We start from the raw sequence: 15,520 nt of genomic DNA on the forward strand, positions 1-15,520 counted from the left end.
AAAATCGTTTTACGATTCCGTAGATTCTCTCGACTTTTGTCAATGTTTGTGCAATAATAACTCCCCGCGTACTCTGCAATCGGGTGCACAATAAAACGTGTAACAGCAGAAATTCATTGCTATTTCCTCGTAGCCGCGATACTCGATCAAATATTTACTCGGTTTCCTGTATCTTTATCCGTATAGCAGAATTACATTCTCAGAGAGAGGTTTCCAAGAATAAGACATCGATTCGAGCGATTAAAATGGACGCGTTGCACGCGTGAGTTCGACAGCGAGTCGGACCAGCGGCTCGAACATCCCTTTTTAACTGCCATCGCTATAATACCAATTGATGCTTAATGAGAACGAATATAAACTGAGTCATATGCAGTTACTACTGTCAATTGCGCGTTTCAAGATAATTTGCGAGGAGGAACAATTAGCTCGTTAATTCGTAATTCGCATTGACTATGAATTTTCACATTGTCAACAATATATCGTCGTCGATTAGAACTACTCTTATCGATGCGAGATAGACGCGTATTGGTCTCGGTTTCGTCAAATGTTTTTTTCATTAACTATCGAGTCGAACTGTTAAGTAAAAGGCGTATTATAAAATATGAAATTATATAATCAGAAAAATGTAGCGTGTTTTCAACCATTGGAAATATTTCAAACGCGCTTATCGCAATTCTGTAGATTCAACGAAGATATCTGTTACGTATATAATGGATACATCAATATAAAATCGCGTATACGTTCCATATAACGAAAGTGATAAAAAGTCAAGTATGACACTTCGAAGGTACTCGAAATAAGTGGATCATTTGGCTTGATTGGGTAAAATTTCTTCGACTTCGAGAAACGTAAACTTTTCGATGTTAGACATCAATAGTACCTTCTCTTTGATGTTACATAAATTGTACGTAATGCCTATTATCAATATTTCTTTCTTTAAATGAAATTAATTTATTTTCCTTTTTTTTTACGAGTAAGAAAAAGTATGTAATATCGTTTTTAATATCAGAATTTGTGAAACAGTGATCCGGTATTGTCCGGCTGAACACGTGTTGTACACGCGCCATTACAAATATTTCGTTCTAATTCCCTGAACAGTCATCGTCAAATGTGTGTACACGCAATAACTTCTCTGACAAACACGGTGTCAGCAATGCGCGATATGATTGAAACGATAGAATCTTGCCTCGCTACGTAACAAAGCAGTGACTGCGTAGAAATTGTTTACATAGGTCTACGTTAATAATCATTCGCTTTGCAGTTTACATAAATCATTTTACAGTTCAAACAATCGTACATTATTCGTAAAACATATACGATACGTACATTTTTCATAAAAATTTGGGTCAACGTACGAATGACAATTCACGCGTCGATATATTCGTTGAATATGTAACGAATTCTTAACGAGTTGTTTTTATTTGTCGAGAACCCATAAATCCATCTGCTATCGAGACACGTTAAACAGACGCGATACCTCGAAGTTGGTTCGTCGAAACCTCCCGAAAGGGACTGATAGTGATTTTTCAAGAGGTTAGTAAACCCACCGATAGGACGTTTAGAATTTACCTTTTCGCGATAAGCCGGAACGCAAATCGTCCCGTGACGATAAAGAGGCGTTTTTTTCTTTCACGATTGGTATTCAATATCGGGCACGAGGAAGGCTTATCGCGTTCGACGCTTGTTTTTCCTACCTCGATTTCTCTATTCCCGAAGTGGGACGCATTCGCGCGCAACAAACATCAAATTCGTACGGGGCGTTCCGGTGAGAGGACAAACTCCTACATTGGCCCCCCCCTCGGATCGTTCTCCCTTGTGTCCGTTGTAATTTTCCATTCTCTTGTTCCTCGGTTTATTCTGTTTTCCTTTATGCAGTCTCGACGCATAGAAGGTAATAAAGAGAGCTAGAAACAGGAAAGGAGAAGCACAAAGAGAGTATACCCATTCGAAAGGGTGGGAGAATCGAGGAACGGCTGGAGGGAAGAGCGAAACGGGAGGACGAGGGGGGAAATATGGTGGGGGACAGGATGAAGTAGTGGCAAACGGCCCTGCGTGATACACAGCTGATCGGTCGTTCCGTGACGGAGGTGCTGTTTTGGTAGCGCGTGTGGCATCGCGGGTGGTGGATATCGTTGATTCTATACGGGGATGACAGTGAACCGTGCTTGAGAATCCCGTATACATGCGATTGTTCGTGTGCTCTATGCAATTTGACAAAGTATCGGGAGCAAGAGATACGGGCGGTGGTGCGAAAGCAGTTGTTAAATTGCTCGCAACATCGGCGCATTGCGGATCGTTGGCGGTGGCGTCGGGTCAATTGCATCGCGGATATTTTCCTTTATTTCGAAGGAGATCGTTAACGGAGAAAAGGTCTATGACCGGATCACGAAGAGGTTCACCTTATCAGGGGAACAAAACGAACCGCGACGTAGGTGTGACCAGCATCAGATTGAAATTGATGAAGTCCGAAGTAATCGGGGAGGAGGACGCAACTGCTGATCCTGCAGTTTGTGAACATTGATATCGGTGCGTTTGCAGGGCCTAGCGATATCTGTTCGGTGTTCGTAATTCAGCGTGTATCTGTTAGCTGTCGTTTTTCTTTTTCGTTTCTCCGTGTTTTCCGTTGCGTGCAACGCGTATGCGACGACCGTGCAACGCGATCGTGCGTTAGATTTTCTGTCCTCGCGATATCGGCGATCGGTTTCGCTTTTCCTTTGTACAAATATATTCGTACGTAGATACATGTGTATATGCGCGCGCGCGCGAGTGTGAACGTGAAAGAAAAGGTCGATGACAATGCAACGAGTCCAAGATCAAGACAATGGAATCAACATCAAATTCGGGGCAAGCAAAGGCAAGGGAAATTACAAGCTTGTGTCGCAGAGTGCGGAAAACGAGAAGAAAGCTAATCTCAACGGGACCAACAAGCAAGGTAAATTTTATATTTTAATTCATTTATCCTTTTCGAATGATCCGATGGGCATTTAATTTTTTTTTTACATTCGTAGTTTAAGTCTTGACGAACTAAACGGAAATAAGGGTAACAACGTTCCGTGTTATTAATTTGTGCGTCGATGCCTAAAAATATGTTACGCTTCGGCTGTTGATACTTAAACTTTCCTGGATAAATTCTATCAATAGATTTATCAGAGTCATTGATTTTTAACTTGTTCCTCTTTTTTGTTTTTACTTGTTGAACGGAATGAAGTTTGTAAAATATTTAGGGCCAAAAATAGTTTTAGACGTGGCATCCAAGATCAAAATTTGAATGAAAGCAATTTATAACGATTTATTCGCGACGATTATTCGATTTAACAGTTGTTTATCTTTTATTTATTATTCGAAAATTTTTATACTCTAAGATTAGAAAGCATTTCAACATTTATCTTTGTCCTTTAACTGTAAACAAAAATAGTATTAGATGTATAATGTAGATTTTTAAACAATAAAATAAATAATATGATCCTTTGGTAGTCCTTCTAACAGAGATGTATTATTATTGAACTAGTAATTGTTTTGTTCTTCAGTTAAAAATGTAACAGTTGAAGAAGAATTAGTTCCACCAGATGGAGGATGGGGTTGGCTTGTACTTTTAGCATCTGTCATGGTCAATCTTCTTATCCCTGGAACAGTAAAATCATTTGGTGTTCTGTTTGTTGAATTTCTTGAAGTTTTTGATACATCACCTGCTACAGCTGCTTGGATACCAGCTTTGTGCTATTTTCTATATAGTTCGCTTGGTAAGATTTTTATTAAACATCTAAAATAGTAAATTAAAATATTAACTTGTATTATTTATTTCTATAGGACCTCTTTCCAGTGTATTGTCAGTTAAATACTCCTATCGTACGGTAACTCTCCTAGGGGGAACATTTGCTGCTGCAGGAATGATGCTGAGCTATTTTGCAAACTCTGTGGCCTTTTTATGTATTAGGTAATTGTATTGCCATTAATGAAAAAGCATATTTTCAATATATATTGCTTTAAATATAATCATTACCTGCTTTGCTTTCAGTTATGGTGTTCTGGTAGGAATTGGGGCAGGACTGGCTTTCCCACCAACAGTGTACATTGTAACTTCTTACTTTGTACGGTTACGTGGGCTTGCAAATGGACTCTGTATATCTGGTAGTGCACTGGGTTCTATATTCCTTCCTCCCATTCTTGGAGTTCTTCTACGAGAATATGGATACAGGTATGTCTTTTGTTACATGTATGAGTAAACAGGTATGACTCTATTTTCCTGATAAATATTAAACTTGTAATTTTAAAAACAGGAAATCATTATGTATTATTGAAAATGAAAGTTGAGACTTTTATCATATTTTCGATATGCATTTGTTTAACAGCATTTCTTTGGGTTGAATTGATATAATAATGATATGTTATGTATTTAAATTGTTTCGAATATGTTTTCATTTGAATTTACAACTAATTTTTTTCAATCACCCTAAACGAAATAACAAAATTAAAATACGCTTTCGTACATTAATTTTAATTAATTTTGACAAAATTTAATGTATCTGTGATTTGTGGCCTTAATTGTCCCATTTGATGTAATTTGTAACATTAAAAGAAAAAGTGTGTTACAAAGATACAAGACATTTGTGTATTATTTACGTGCATCTTCTCGTTCTCGTGAAGATCTGTAAATAAAGTGTTATTGTCGTAATATTTTGTGAAGATTATATTTGGTGAGTATTTATACATCATTATTACAATTTATTAAATAAATGTGAAGTTGGTTGATGTGCATGTTCAGAAAGTTTCTTTCGCCGGTATGTTCAGATAAACCACGCGTGAATTTATGCAAACAATACTATTATATATCTCTGTAAAATTTACAGCTTTTATAGCTGTTTTACAGCTTTTCTATCAGACGTGTTATCGCTAAAAATAACGAGCATTAAACGTTCGACGTTTGCACGGTAAAGTGTACACACGTGTAAAGAAACATCATCGATTGTAGAAGAATTGCTAGGACCCGCGATGAATTACTCATTTCGCTGTTGTAATCGAGAAAATTTATATACTAACCCGATGTCTGCAACTGAGGTCATAAATAACGAGCCGCTTTTGGCGTGTTTAGGTAAGAAACATATTCCGTTAAATGCGTTTATTTATTTTTTTATCTTTTTTTTTTCTCTTTTCGTTCCATGTGTTTATTTGTATCAGTTAAAATGTACCAGAATCGTTTTCCCATCATCGAACATTTTTGAGTAATATGTTTTTCCACTATTTTAAATTAGAACCAACCGCAATGTGACCGCAATAAAAAATAAAAAAAGGACGCAAGTACACCGTGGGCCGTACGATCGTAAGGAGCTTCTCTTGGTGACCTTCAACTTAATAAAGACGACTTCCTTGACCGGGTGATTCCTTTAACACTTTGACTGCCACGTCATCCACATATGGGTGACAGGATTTTTAACTATGGAACTAAAGCAAATGTTAAGGAAAATAAATATGAATAGGATTCATGAACTTTAGCTAAGTTACGAAAATTAGTGTTAACACAAATTTTAATTTGTGTGGTTTAGGATTGTATAAAGTCAAAGTTTTGGTCGCCCAAAAAATTGCACGGTGTTGGTGTGGCAGCCAACGTGTTAAAGGCTTCGTACGCGATCCTCTTGCGATCACGAGTCCGCGATTTGCTTCATCGTTTACACTAAATTCGCCTGATTTTGTCCCCACCCCCTCCTCTGTCATTTATTGTCACGTTTAAAAATATCTTATCGTCTACTTTATTTAATAACCACGTACTTGTATATTTTACTCTGATACTGCCGACGATAAGCTTAATATTTGACCTTGACGCTTTAACGGCCGCTGTCACGTATACGTGACTTTTAGAGCTACCGTATCAGTCACCATTTCGTCATGCATTCAACTTATTACGTTTGTTGAAGTTACATTTATATTCCTAGCATTTTCGTGTATCTCACTTTGGTCTACAATATCAGTGGTGACGGACAATGGCCTTCGTGTGATACGCGCGGCCATTAGTGTTCATACGTGACCTTCCATCGCCAAATGGTTCCCATTCGTTGGTTTGGTGCAAACACGTACCACGGGATTTTATTTTTAATCGAAAATAAAATACGAACGTCTACGTAGAAGATGACACTTTTTTTTTTTTTGTAATTTTGAAAACGAATTTGCTTTTCGTGCTCGTCGAAACAGGAAGCGAAAAATAAATCGACGGAATTATCAGCCGGCGAGGCAAGTAATTGTGTATATGCAAATCTTTTGTTGTGTGCATACGTAATAATCACGTTCGCGAGAGACCACGGAAACGTACGGTTTGACGTTGAAAGTACTTGCACATTTTTACGTGCACGCATTATGGAGCAAACGCGTGATGCTCACGTGTTTGGTGTTGAACGGTGTCGCGACTTAAAAAAAAAAAAAAAGAATAAAAAATAATACGAACGATAAAATTGAATAATCCGTTCAATTTTATTGTTCTGAAATTTGCGACGACCGAACAGGAGGTGATGGCTTTTAATCGAAGAGAAAAAGAAATTAATAATTTTATCTTTTCGGTCGAGACGAATGCCCATTGCGAGCGTATTTCTTGTTTCATTGTTTATTTACCGGGAAGGTGAACGTGTGGGTAGACGGCGTTATCAATTAATCAACAAATATAAGTGTATGCTAGTTGATAGTTCAATGTAAGTCAAAGTCAAAATTGCACTTGGTGTGTTGTCATCATTTATTTTACAGTTTTCTTTCCAGCAAACGAGGCACACTGTGCTGCGCGTCGAAATGACTATTCGACGAGAGAATTTATGGTCGTTAAATAACGAATATCTCGCGTATCGAATAAATTCTAATCGCCGCTAATTTGTGGAACGCGATACGCGTGACAAATTGAACGTAAAACCATTTTATTTATATTTACATGTACAGGGTGTTCGGCCATCCCTGGGAAAAATTTTAATGGAGGATTCTAGAGGCCAAAATAAGACGAAAATCAAGAATACCAATTTGTTGATGGAGGCTTCGTTAAACAGTTATTAACGTTTAAGGTTCCGCCAATACTGAATTTTTTTCTCGAAAGTGGATAGGATTTCGGGGGTATGTCTATTCACCAAAAATGATTGTAATTGACCCCTGCAACTAAATATAATTTTTTTAGTATGATTTGAAATTTTTGAATTTCGTCTAAAAATTTCAGTACCTTCTCGAATTTTTTTCTAGAAAGTGGGTAGGATTTCGGGGATATGTCTGTTGACCAAAAATGCTTGCAATTGATCCCTGCAACTAAAAATAATTTTTCCAAAACGATTTAAAAAAATTTTTTTTCGCCGAAAAATTTCACCACCTACTCGATTTTTTTTCTCGAAAGTGGATAGGATTTCGGAGGTATGCGTAATGACCAAAAATGATTGTAATTAACCCCCGCAATTGAAAATAATTTTTCCAGAACGATTTGAAATTTTTGAATTTAATTGTTGATAACTTTTTAACGAAGCCTCCATCAACAAATTGGTATTCTTGATTTTCGTCTTATTTTGGCCTCTAGAATCCCCCATTAAAATTTTTCCCAGGTGTGGCCGAACACTCTGTATATAATATATATACATATATATAAATATATATATATATATATATACAGTTCACTTGAACAATACGCTGAATAGATACGTAAGATCGAAATCTCTGTTCTGTCTAAGCGTTCCCTTTATTTTTCTTTTGTTCCAGAAGAAATGTGTTCCGTGGAAGAGGATAGGGACAAAATGCGAATTTCGAAGAAGATGAACTTCTCATAACGCAAAGAATATTGTACGCGATCTGAAACACGCTAAAAAGCATAGCTTCCGTACCGATTCCACATTTAAAAACGCGAATACAAGTTTCGCGCATTCTTCGATTATTATTATTTTTTTTTTTAATTTTCTCACGAAATTTCAAACATTTTTGCGTTACTCTAATCACTCGAGCTGTTTGTATGTTCTGCACGAACGCATCTGAGTCACTAGTTCCCTACTTGTTTGTGTTTTATGTATATTAACTGTTTCAGATTGACGCGCAAAATCGGGTATGTCATTGTCTATCTGTGTTCTAATTGAAGAATAATTACGGCGCACTAGACTCTGAGATACTTGTGCTACTACCTTGTAAATTGTTTAAATCAGTCATGTAAAAATAGTATTAAACTTAAGTCTCGTATATTTTGGAATATATAAGACTTTATTGTGATATTTTTAATCTGTGATAATTTACAAAGTACATGGAATTAATTTACTTGTAATGTCGACGACAATGTCTCGTATGTTATATGGATTAATTACTACAGACTGTATTAGCGGAACTGTATCTGTGGAGTACCTGTAATTCATGGTATTAACTTTTATATATATATCTTTTTTTTTACAACTTATAACGATAAGAAATTTTATATGTTCTAATTATGTAATCGAGACGTTATGCAAAGGAATATAAAGAATAAAGCGTTTCTATAAACGCTTGTATTTGTTATCTTCTTAATTATTTTTCATTTTATTACATCATAGTCATTTACATTAAGATCCTTATAAGATCATCAAATATTTGAAAAAATATTTCCTGTTCCATTCCATACTTGTACAATTATCAAACGAATAGTATTTGTATAGTCATTCCATTAACTTGTAACTTGGATGTAACATTCGCAATTTACGAACGTGATATTAATTGTCCGAAAAAAGTTCGAAGAGGTTGTCTAGAAAAATTAACGCGCCTTACGTCATGTGTCGTTAGGTGTTTGTAACCCGAGTTCGAAGCAGCGTCCGAGATTCACTAATGTTCGTTCCGATTCTTTTCTTTTCCCCCCCCCTGACAGCCATGGAATATCCTGATGACGATATTGTAAGCTATCGCGTTCCTGACAATGGACAGAACGGATTGTGCTAAAGTTTATTTTGCTTTTTTACAGAGGCGCGGTATTAATAATGGGTGCTGTCACTTTGAATGTATGGGCGAGTGCTCTGTTATACGAACCGGTGGAAAGACACATGGTGCCCGCTTCGACGTCGACCAAGTCGAACGACGACGACTTGGAAGCCGCATCGATAATCGTAACTAGTCCCGAGGACGAGAAGAAATTAAGTTGTATGATTTCTTCCGCGGACTCGAGCGAGAAGGCTGCGCCGATAGTACCAAAGAGCGCGTCCAGCGTCGCATTAGAATATTATAAGAACACGCCGGTGCAGACGAGGACGAGAAAGATAAGCATGCCGACCGGACGCGAGATAACGGGTCAGATGCACAGCACGCCAGCGTTGCACGCGGTGCCGGAGCGCGGCGGTGACCTTGGCAAGCTATCAAGACGCAAGTCGCCGTTCCAGTCGCCGAGCACATCGTCGTTCAATTACATTAGCACGCCGTATCACGGGAGCACTCTCTCCGCGTTGCATCCGGAGAGGGCATCCACGCTGACGTTGAACGCTATATCGAGCACGTTCACGAGAAAGACCACCGACGAGACGAGCAAAGTCGAGGAGAAACCGCGGAACAAGTTCTTCGATTTCAGTTTGCTGAAGGACCCGATATATCTCGTCATTCTGATCTCAAACTCGACGAACGCCGTCAGCTACACGAATTTCGTCATACTACTTCCCGCTTACGCGAACTCGTTGAAGTTCGACAAGAACAGGTCTTCCCTTCTTCTCTCGATAGTGTCGATTTTAGATTTAATAGGACGTATCGGCGGTTCCGCTCTCTCCGACGTATCGATAATGCCGAAGCATTGGTACTTCGTTGGAGGTTTGTTCATCTCTGGGATCTCGTTGGCCGTGTTGCCCGTAGCCACGGACTACGTAATGCTATCGGTCTATTGCGGTATATTCGGTCTGGCGTCCGGCATCTACGTCGGCATCACCGCGGTTATCATGGCCGACATGCTGGGCACGGAGAAGCTAACGTCTTCGTACGGTATCTCGTTGTTCGTGAACGGTATCATACAGCTGATCGGCCCGCCAATTTGCGGCCTTATATACGAACAAATCGGTAGCTACGGTCCGATATTCAGCATACTAGGTATAATTTTAGTCGTTGGCGCGTCGCTGTGGGGTTTCATGCCGTTCATTAGAAAGCGACAAGACGCGCTGGAGAAATCGAGCCCGGTCGAGAAATTATAGTTCGCGTCCAAATCTTCACCGTCTCGCGGAACGAGAAGAGTTTTTAATTGTACGATTATTGTAGAAGTTCATATAGCGTTGTCTCGGTATAATAATAATAACAAGTACATAATTATGAAATACTGTGATGTTAGAATGAATGTTATTGTATATTCTACTGGCACTGTGATGACGTTACGATCCACGCGCACATTTTCAGGTGATTTGTTGGGAAACAATTTTCAAAAAGATATATTTTTATGAAACACGAAAGTTTCTCTTTTCTCCAAATTGGAAAGTATCTTGCCTTACGAGTGCGAAAAAAAAATAAAAGAAAATTACTCTTTGGAAGTAAGTTCTTATTAAATACTAAAAGAAACCACATAGGAGTAACTAAGTACTTAGATCAAAGCGCACTGGCTGCTGGTGCTATTGTAACTTAAAAACAGAATGCAATAATATAATTTAGTGCACGTTAATTATCTTAGCATGTACGTTAACTGTGAAGAAAGAAAGTTCTTGTTTTTACACTTCCCTTGAGAAAGGGATAAGCATGTATATAATTCCTAACTGTTACAAAAAACACTTGGACATTTAAAATAGGGTCAGTCAATTTTGTTATCGATTAGATTTGTTTACAATTCACCGAAAAATATGCCTTAAAAGTAAGAAATAAGCACTTTGTAATTAATAAATTACATTTATAATACTATACAATATGTAAAATAAATAATGACACGAAGTATGCATATCTGATTTTGTAGCATCCTATAAAATTGGGCAACTACTTATATTCCCAAGATTAATAAAAATAATTATTAATAGTTTGTACCTGCTTTATTCAAGGGTATACTAATAATAATAATGATAATCATATTACCAACCGAATGGTAAAATGAGAATTAAAAAGTGGCCCTTTCTCTACGATTTTATATACTTTCTATGTGCAAAATTTCGACAAAATGAAATTTCTTTTCCTTCAAGCTATCAAAAAACATCAACTATATTGTATGACTTATTTTTTTTTCGGTTCATCTTCGGAAGAAGATGGAAGTGATCGGAAATTGGGGAACTGTTCCCAAGGTGCAGATAATTCGAATCTACGAAATTCTTGTGCCAATTCTAATGGCTCACATACCACCCTCTTCTTTTCGTCGTCGTAGCGTACCTAACATAGGAATACGCGTTTTATATTGCTTATTATACATTAAAAGTATCTACGAAAGTATGTCAAATTATATTATTAAATTACCTCTACATAACCAGTGAGTGGAAAATCTTTCCTCATCGGATGTCCTTCGAAACCATAATCCGTAAGAATTCTACGCAGATCCGAATGACCAGAGAAGAATACACCAAACATATCCCACACCTCCCTTTCGTACCAATTGGCAGCATCGTATATCTTTTCTACAGATTCCACAGGAGTCAATTCATCTGTATATGTCTTTACTCTAACACGTGAGCCATATCTTAAAGACAACAAATTGTAGACAAGCTAGAAATTGCAAGATACGAAACAATATTTATTGCAGAAGACATTAATATATCGATGAACAATTCAACAGAGCCTAACCTCGAATCTATATACACGAGTAGGAACATCTATCGCAGTCATATCTGCCAAACAAGTAAATTGAGCAGCATGATGATTTTTTAAGAACAATAATGTCGGAGTAATACCATCCGGAGCAATTAATATTTCAAGCTCGTCGCCAGCAGCAACCTGCACCTTTTGCACATACTTTGGTAAACATTCGGCAACATACTGACCAAATTGCTTTAAATTCTCCAAGTCCACCTGAGTATGTTTACGTATTGTTGCTATTAGAAAAATAAAATATTTTTGTAAGTTAGAAATACATAAAAGACATATATTCGCATTATCATCATCGTGCATCGTGGCATTAAATGATTAAATATTCAATAAATAATGATACTACGTACGTTGTGTTTCTGTTTTTTCAGTCACCGTGGTGGACGTTCTTATCGAAGGGAGAAAATTCGGATAACCTATCAATTCAGTTAATAATTTATTACATAATACGCGAAAGAGAAATTTATGGATCAACGAAATAAATTTACTTACATTTCGGAATTGTGACGGGAAAATTACGTGAAATCTTCAAACAATTTCTCAACAAAGACGTCATTTTTACTTATAAATCCCAGAGCACTGACTTCGAACACTTACACAAACATACGCGATATTCGTTTGCCACGCACTCTACAGAGTAAAATTGACAAACACGTACAGGAGCGGGGTTTTCTACGAACAATAGTTAATAATTAAATTGAAAATTTCTATTCTTAATTGCCGTGCATATGGCAGTTTAATTATTTCTTTACGATAAAACTAGTTGCTTTATCGATTAACAAATCTAGATGCGTATATATTTATTTCTTCGATATTTTAAATTTTTCATCGAGAAAATTTTTCAATGAAATAAATAAAATCAGACAAGACAATTAATATATTAAAATTCATACAGATTCGTACGAACTTCTCCGAACGAAAGTCTATGGAAAGTGTACTTTGTTTTATTTCATTACTTTATTACATTTACATTATTACGTAGAAAAAGAATAAAAATCAGATATGATTAACAATTACACAAAATATTTTTCGAAGCACACTGTTGTTCAACCTTTTGCATTTTTACAAGTATGGTTGCCACAGCATGCCTTAGTAGATGAAATTTGGACAAAGATAATTCAAATATCTGATGTTTACCATTGTCAAATGTCCATTCCATTATAATATGTGGCTCTAGAACCCTATTTATAATGCTGCAAATAGAAAATTTGTTAAGTTATACCGGCTGATATTAAAAATATACCTTGATAGAAAAATTTACATCGATTAGACTAGATATAGAATTACCTAGAAGAGATGGTGATGTCTACACGCCACTTACAAGATATTAAATGCGGATAAAATTTTGTTCTATTTATCAAACTTGCTACTAATTTTCGTCGTCTCTGACCATACAAAATGGTAGATAAATCATCGATACAGTCTAAAGGCAATCTAAAAAATAATATTAGTTAAGAAATTATACAGGGTATATTTAATGGTCAAACATTGTTAGTATATGCTATAGGATTAGAAGACAAATTTGGATAGAAACATTGGTCGTTTAAAGTTTTATTTAGACCCGTGTAATTTAATATTATACGTAAGCAATGGGGTATGTACTTTAAATCCTGTAATGTTTTTTCAAACTCTTCATGCTTGATATCTTGAGAGAGTGTGCCTAAATGAACTTTCAATATCGTATAAATGACCAAATAATATTCATCCACAGATCCTTCTGGCACATTACACTTCTGACTTATCCTGTCTAATATTCCTTCCTCTATGTGTTCTTGATTTATTGCTTTCACAGCAACTATGAAAGATAAATTTCAATAATATCTTAAGCATAAGGTGCATAATTATGGTGCATAAGTGAAAATAAACTTACTCAGCATCAGAGGACGAGCAAACACCTTGTCTAGCTTAGAAAAAACTTTCGTTTTGTTTCCTAACGCGTGCAAAAGTTGAGTTTGAAAAGTTGTCATTTTTATCACAAATTCGTTGTTTATTGTTGCTCCACGGATGACAGAATCAAAATACGAATTACATACACTGTAATTAGTCAACAGTTAATTCCTTTGGTCGAGTTTATGTCATACGTAGGTTAGATACATTCGATCATTAATTTCGTAGATAACATTCTAACACTTAGATTAATCATTTCTTTGTAGACAAAATGCACAGTAAAATGGTACAGAGAGATTACACGCCAACAAAACGTTCAAGATTTTATCAGTCTAGTTTCTTTTTCTAGGGACAGATGCCATCACCTACCACATAAACATATGCTGTTTGTTTTGTATGAATTGTTATTGTTTAGACGTCTAGAATTAAATTAAAATGAAATTACAGGAATTTTATTCTTTTTTAACGGAATGAAAACTGTACGGTCTACAATTGGTCGTCAAACGATCAAGATTATTTCGAGATTGCAAGATTATTAAAAAACTATTTTTTATTTCAAATTATAACGAAGCCAATTGTTAAAAAATTGGGATATTCAATTTTGTTTAGTTCGAGTGCAAGAAATAGCTAACCAACTTTATTAAATACATAGGTTAACTTTTATAACGAGGATAGTAATATTTGCAGGGTATATTAACGTAACATTTGTTTAATTTTAATCATTGGTCATATTTTTCATGCATACTGGGACGAAACCGAGAAAACCTGGCCAAAACCTTGAAATATAAAATCATTAAATATTTTATTTATTTATCTTCGAGTCTCCACTTGCAACAACCTTCTCGTGGCAAGATCTGGTAATCGATATTAACCACGTTGAAGAAGTTCTTTTCAATTAATTATTATGATTTATGTACAAATTTTTTATTAATATTATTACATTAATTTTATTTTTTATATCAAATAGTATTTTAATTTCGTATTTTTGCTTTTTGAAGTTAGATTGAGATTAATACTTTCTATAATTATTTATCGAGGAATAGGAGAAATACGAATTTAATTTTAAGAACTTCATCGTGGATAACACCGAGCTAATGGTCGCGAATTAAAAATAATTTCTTCAAATATGGGACAATATCGTTAATAAGTAGTAAGACTTTTCTAGGTTAGCTAACTTTACCGATTTCAGTAGTTTAATTGACCACTTGTTTTTTTTAGAAAGTCGTACAAAATGGACAATTTCATCCGGGCACCGACCTAACCCCCAATTTAACATCGATAAAGAAAATAAAAAATTATATTGTGCTCCTTTGCCCATCATTTAGATTGTGAAAATGGTTTATTTAAAACTAAGAATTGGATTACAGATCTATTTTTCCCACAGAGTCAGACTAGACTACCTCCTTAACACGTCGCCAGCCACGCTAGTTTCCAACGACAATAGAATTATTAAAAATTTTTATAATTATCAGTTTTCTCATCGTACCAGTAACCATCATGGCAGCGAACGTATTAAGCTGTAAATAAGGGGACAAGGGAATCAACGATACAATTGTTCAAATTCTTTGTTTCATTAATTTAACACAAGTAACGGTACTTTCGTAGCGTTTCACTCGAAAGAGTAATATCAGAAGCGTAGAATATTTATTTGGTTTATTTCAATATCCCTCGTTTGACCAAGTAATCTTGTAATCGGGGTATTTCTTCTTCAGAATGTCAACAGACACCTTGTGATCCGCCTTCCCGAACCCCTGAGAGCACAGAAAACATTAAAATAGTTTTGTTCCCGCCAAAATTAACTGCGTCATTTGTAAATTACAATCTTCCCAATCGCATATGTATCATGCAACATTTGTATTCATGAAACGCTTCGGAGAATGATTGGCTTTTAAATTACTCTTGATCCCTGGTCCGAAAAAACGATACCCTAGGC

At 36.0% G+C, this 15,520-nt stretch overlaps 4 protein-coding genes across 5 annotated transcripts in view; 1 reads left to right on the forward strand and 3 right to left on the reverse strand.

The window, feature by feature from the left end:
* Positions 1–1,996: 1,996 nt before the first annotated feature.
* On the forward strand, positions 1,997–10,441 carry Hrm (solute carrier family 16 member hermes). Its single transcript, XM_076771646.1, has 5 exons — positions 1,997–2,932; positions 3,528–3,740; positions 3,808–3,934; positions 4,016–4,195; positions 8,921–10,441. The coding sequence occupies exons 1-5, from the start codon at positions 2,791–2,793 to the stop codon at positions 10,122–10,124; spliced, it is 1,866 nt and encodes a 621-aa protein (XP_076627761.1). The 5' UTR covers positions 1,997–2,790; the 3' UTR covers positions 10,125–10,441.
* Positions 10,442–10,918: 477 nt separating this feature from the next.
* Nd-30 (NADH:ubiquinone oxidoreductase core subunit S3) lies at positions 10,919–12,346 on the reverse strand. The gene is made up of 5 exons (XM_076771654.1): positions 12,193–12,346; positions 12,051–12,116; positions 11,680–11,927; positions 11,356–11,601; positions 10,919–11,271 (listed from the first exon to the last, which is right to left on the reverse strand). The coding sequence occupies exons 1-5, from the start codon at positions 12,254–12,256 to the stop codon at positions 11,119–11,121; spliced, it is 777 nt and encodes a 258-aa protein (XP_076627769.1). The 5' UTR covers positions 12,257–12,346; the 3' UTR covers positions 10,919–11,118.
* A 288-nt stretch (positions 12,347–12,634) lies between these two features.
* Positions 12,635–14,749, reverse strand: LOC143344995 (COMM domain-containing protein 5). Its single transcript, XM_076771655.1, has 4 exons — positions 13,571–14,749; positions 13,303–13,495; positions 12,988–13,134; positions 12,635–12,893 (listed from the first exon to the last, which is right to left on the reverse strand). Exons 1-4 carry the CDS (start codon positions 13,665–13,667, stop codon positions 12,707–12,709), a joined length of 624 nt encoding a protein of 207 aa, XP_076627770.1. The 5' UTR covers positions 13,668–14,749; the 3' UTR covers positions 12,635–12,706.
* A 204-nt stretch (positions 14,750–14,953) lies between these two features.
* Positions 14,954–15,520, reverse strand: part of LOC143344996 (14 kDa phosphohistidine phosphatase) — a 48,844-nt gene continuing 48,277 nt past the window's right edge. Inside the window, exon 4 of one of the 2 annotated variants that reach the window (XM_076771656.1) lies at positions 14,954–15,338. In XM_076771656.1, the coding sequence (XP_076627771.1) occupies positions 15,246–15,338 (93 nt within the window). In that variant the 3' untranslated portion in view covers positions 14,954–15,245. The remainder of the gene's footprint in view (positions 15,339–15,520) is intronic. The other variant, XM_076771658.1, reaches the window with a different exon arrangement.

Source organism: Colletes latitarsis, chromosome 8 (genome assembly GCF_051014445.1).
Source record: "Colletes latitarsis isolate SP2378_abdomen chromosome 8, iyColLati1, whole genome shotgun sequence".
NCBI lineage: Eukaryota > Metazoa > Arthropoda > Insecta > Hymenoptera > Colletidae > Colletes > Colletes latitarsis.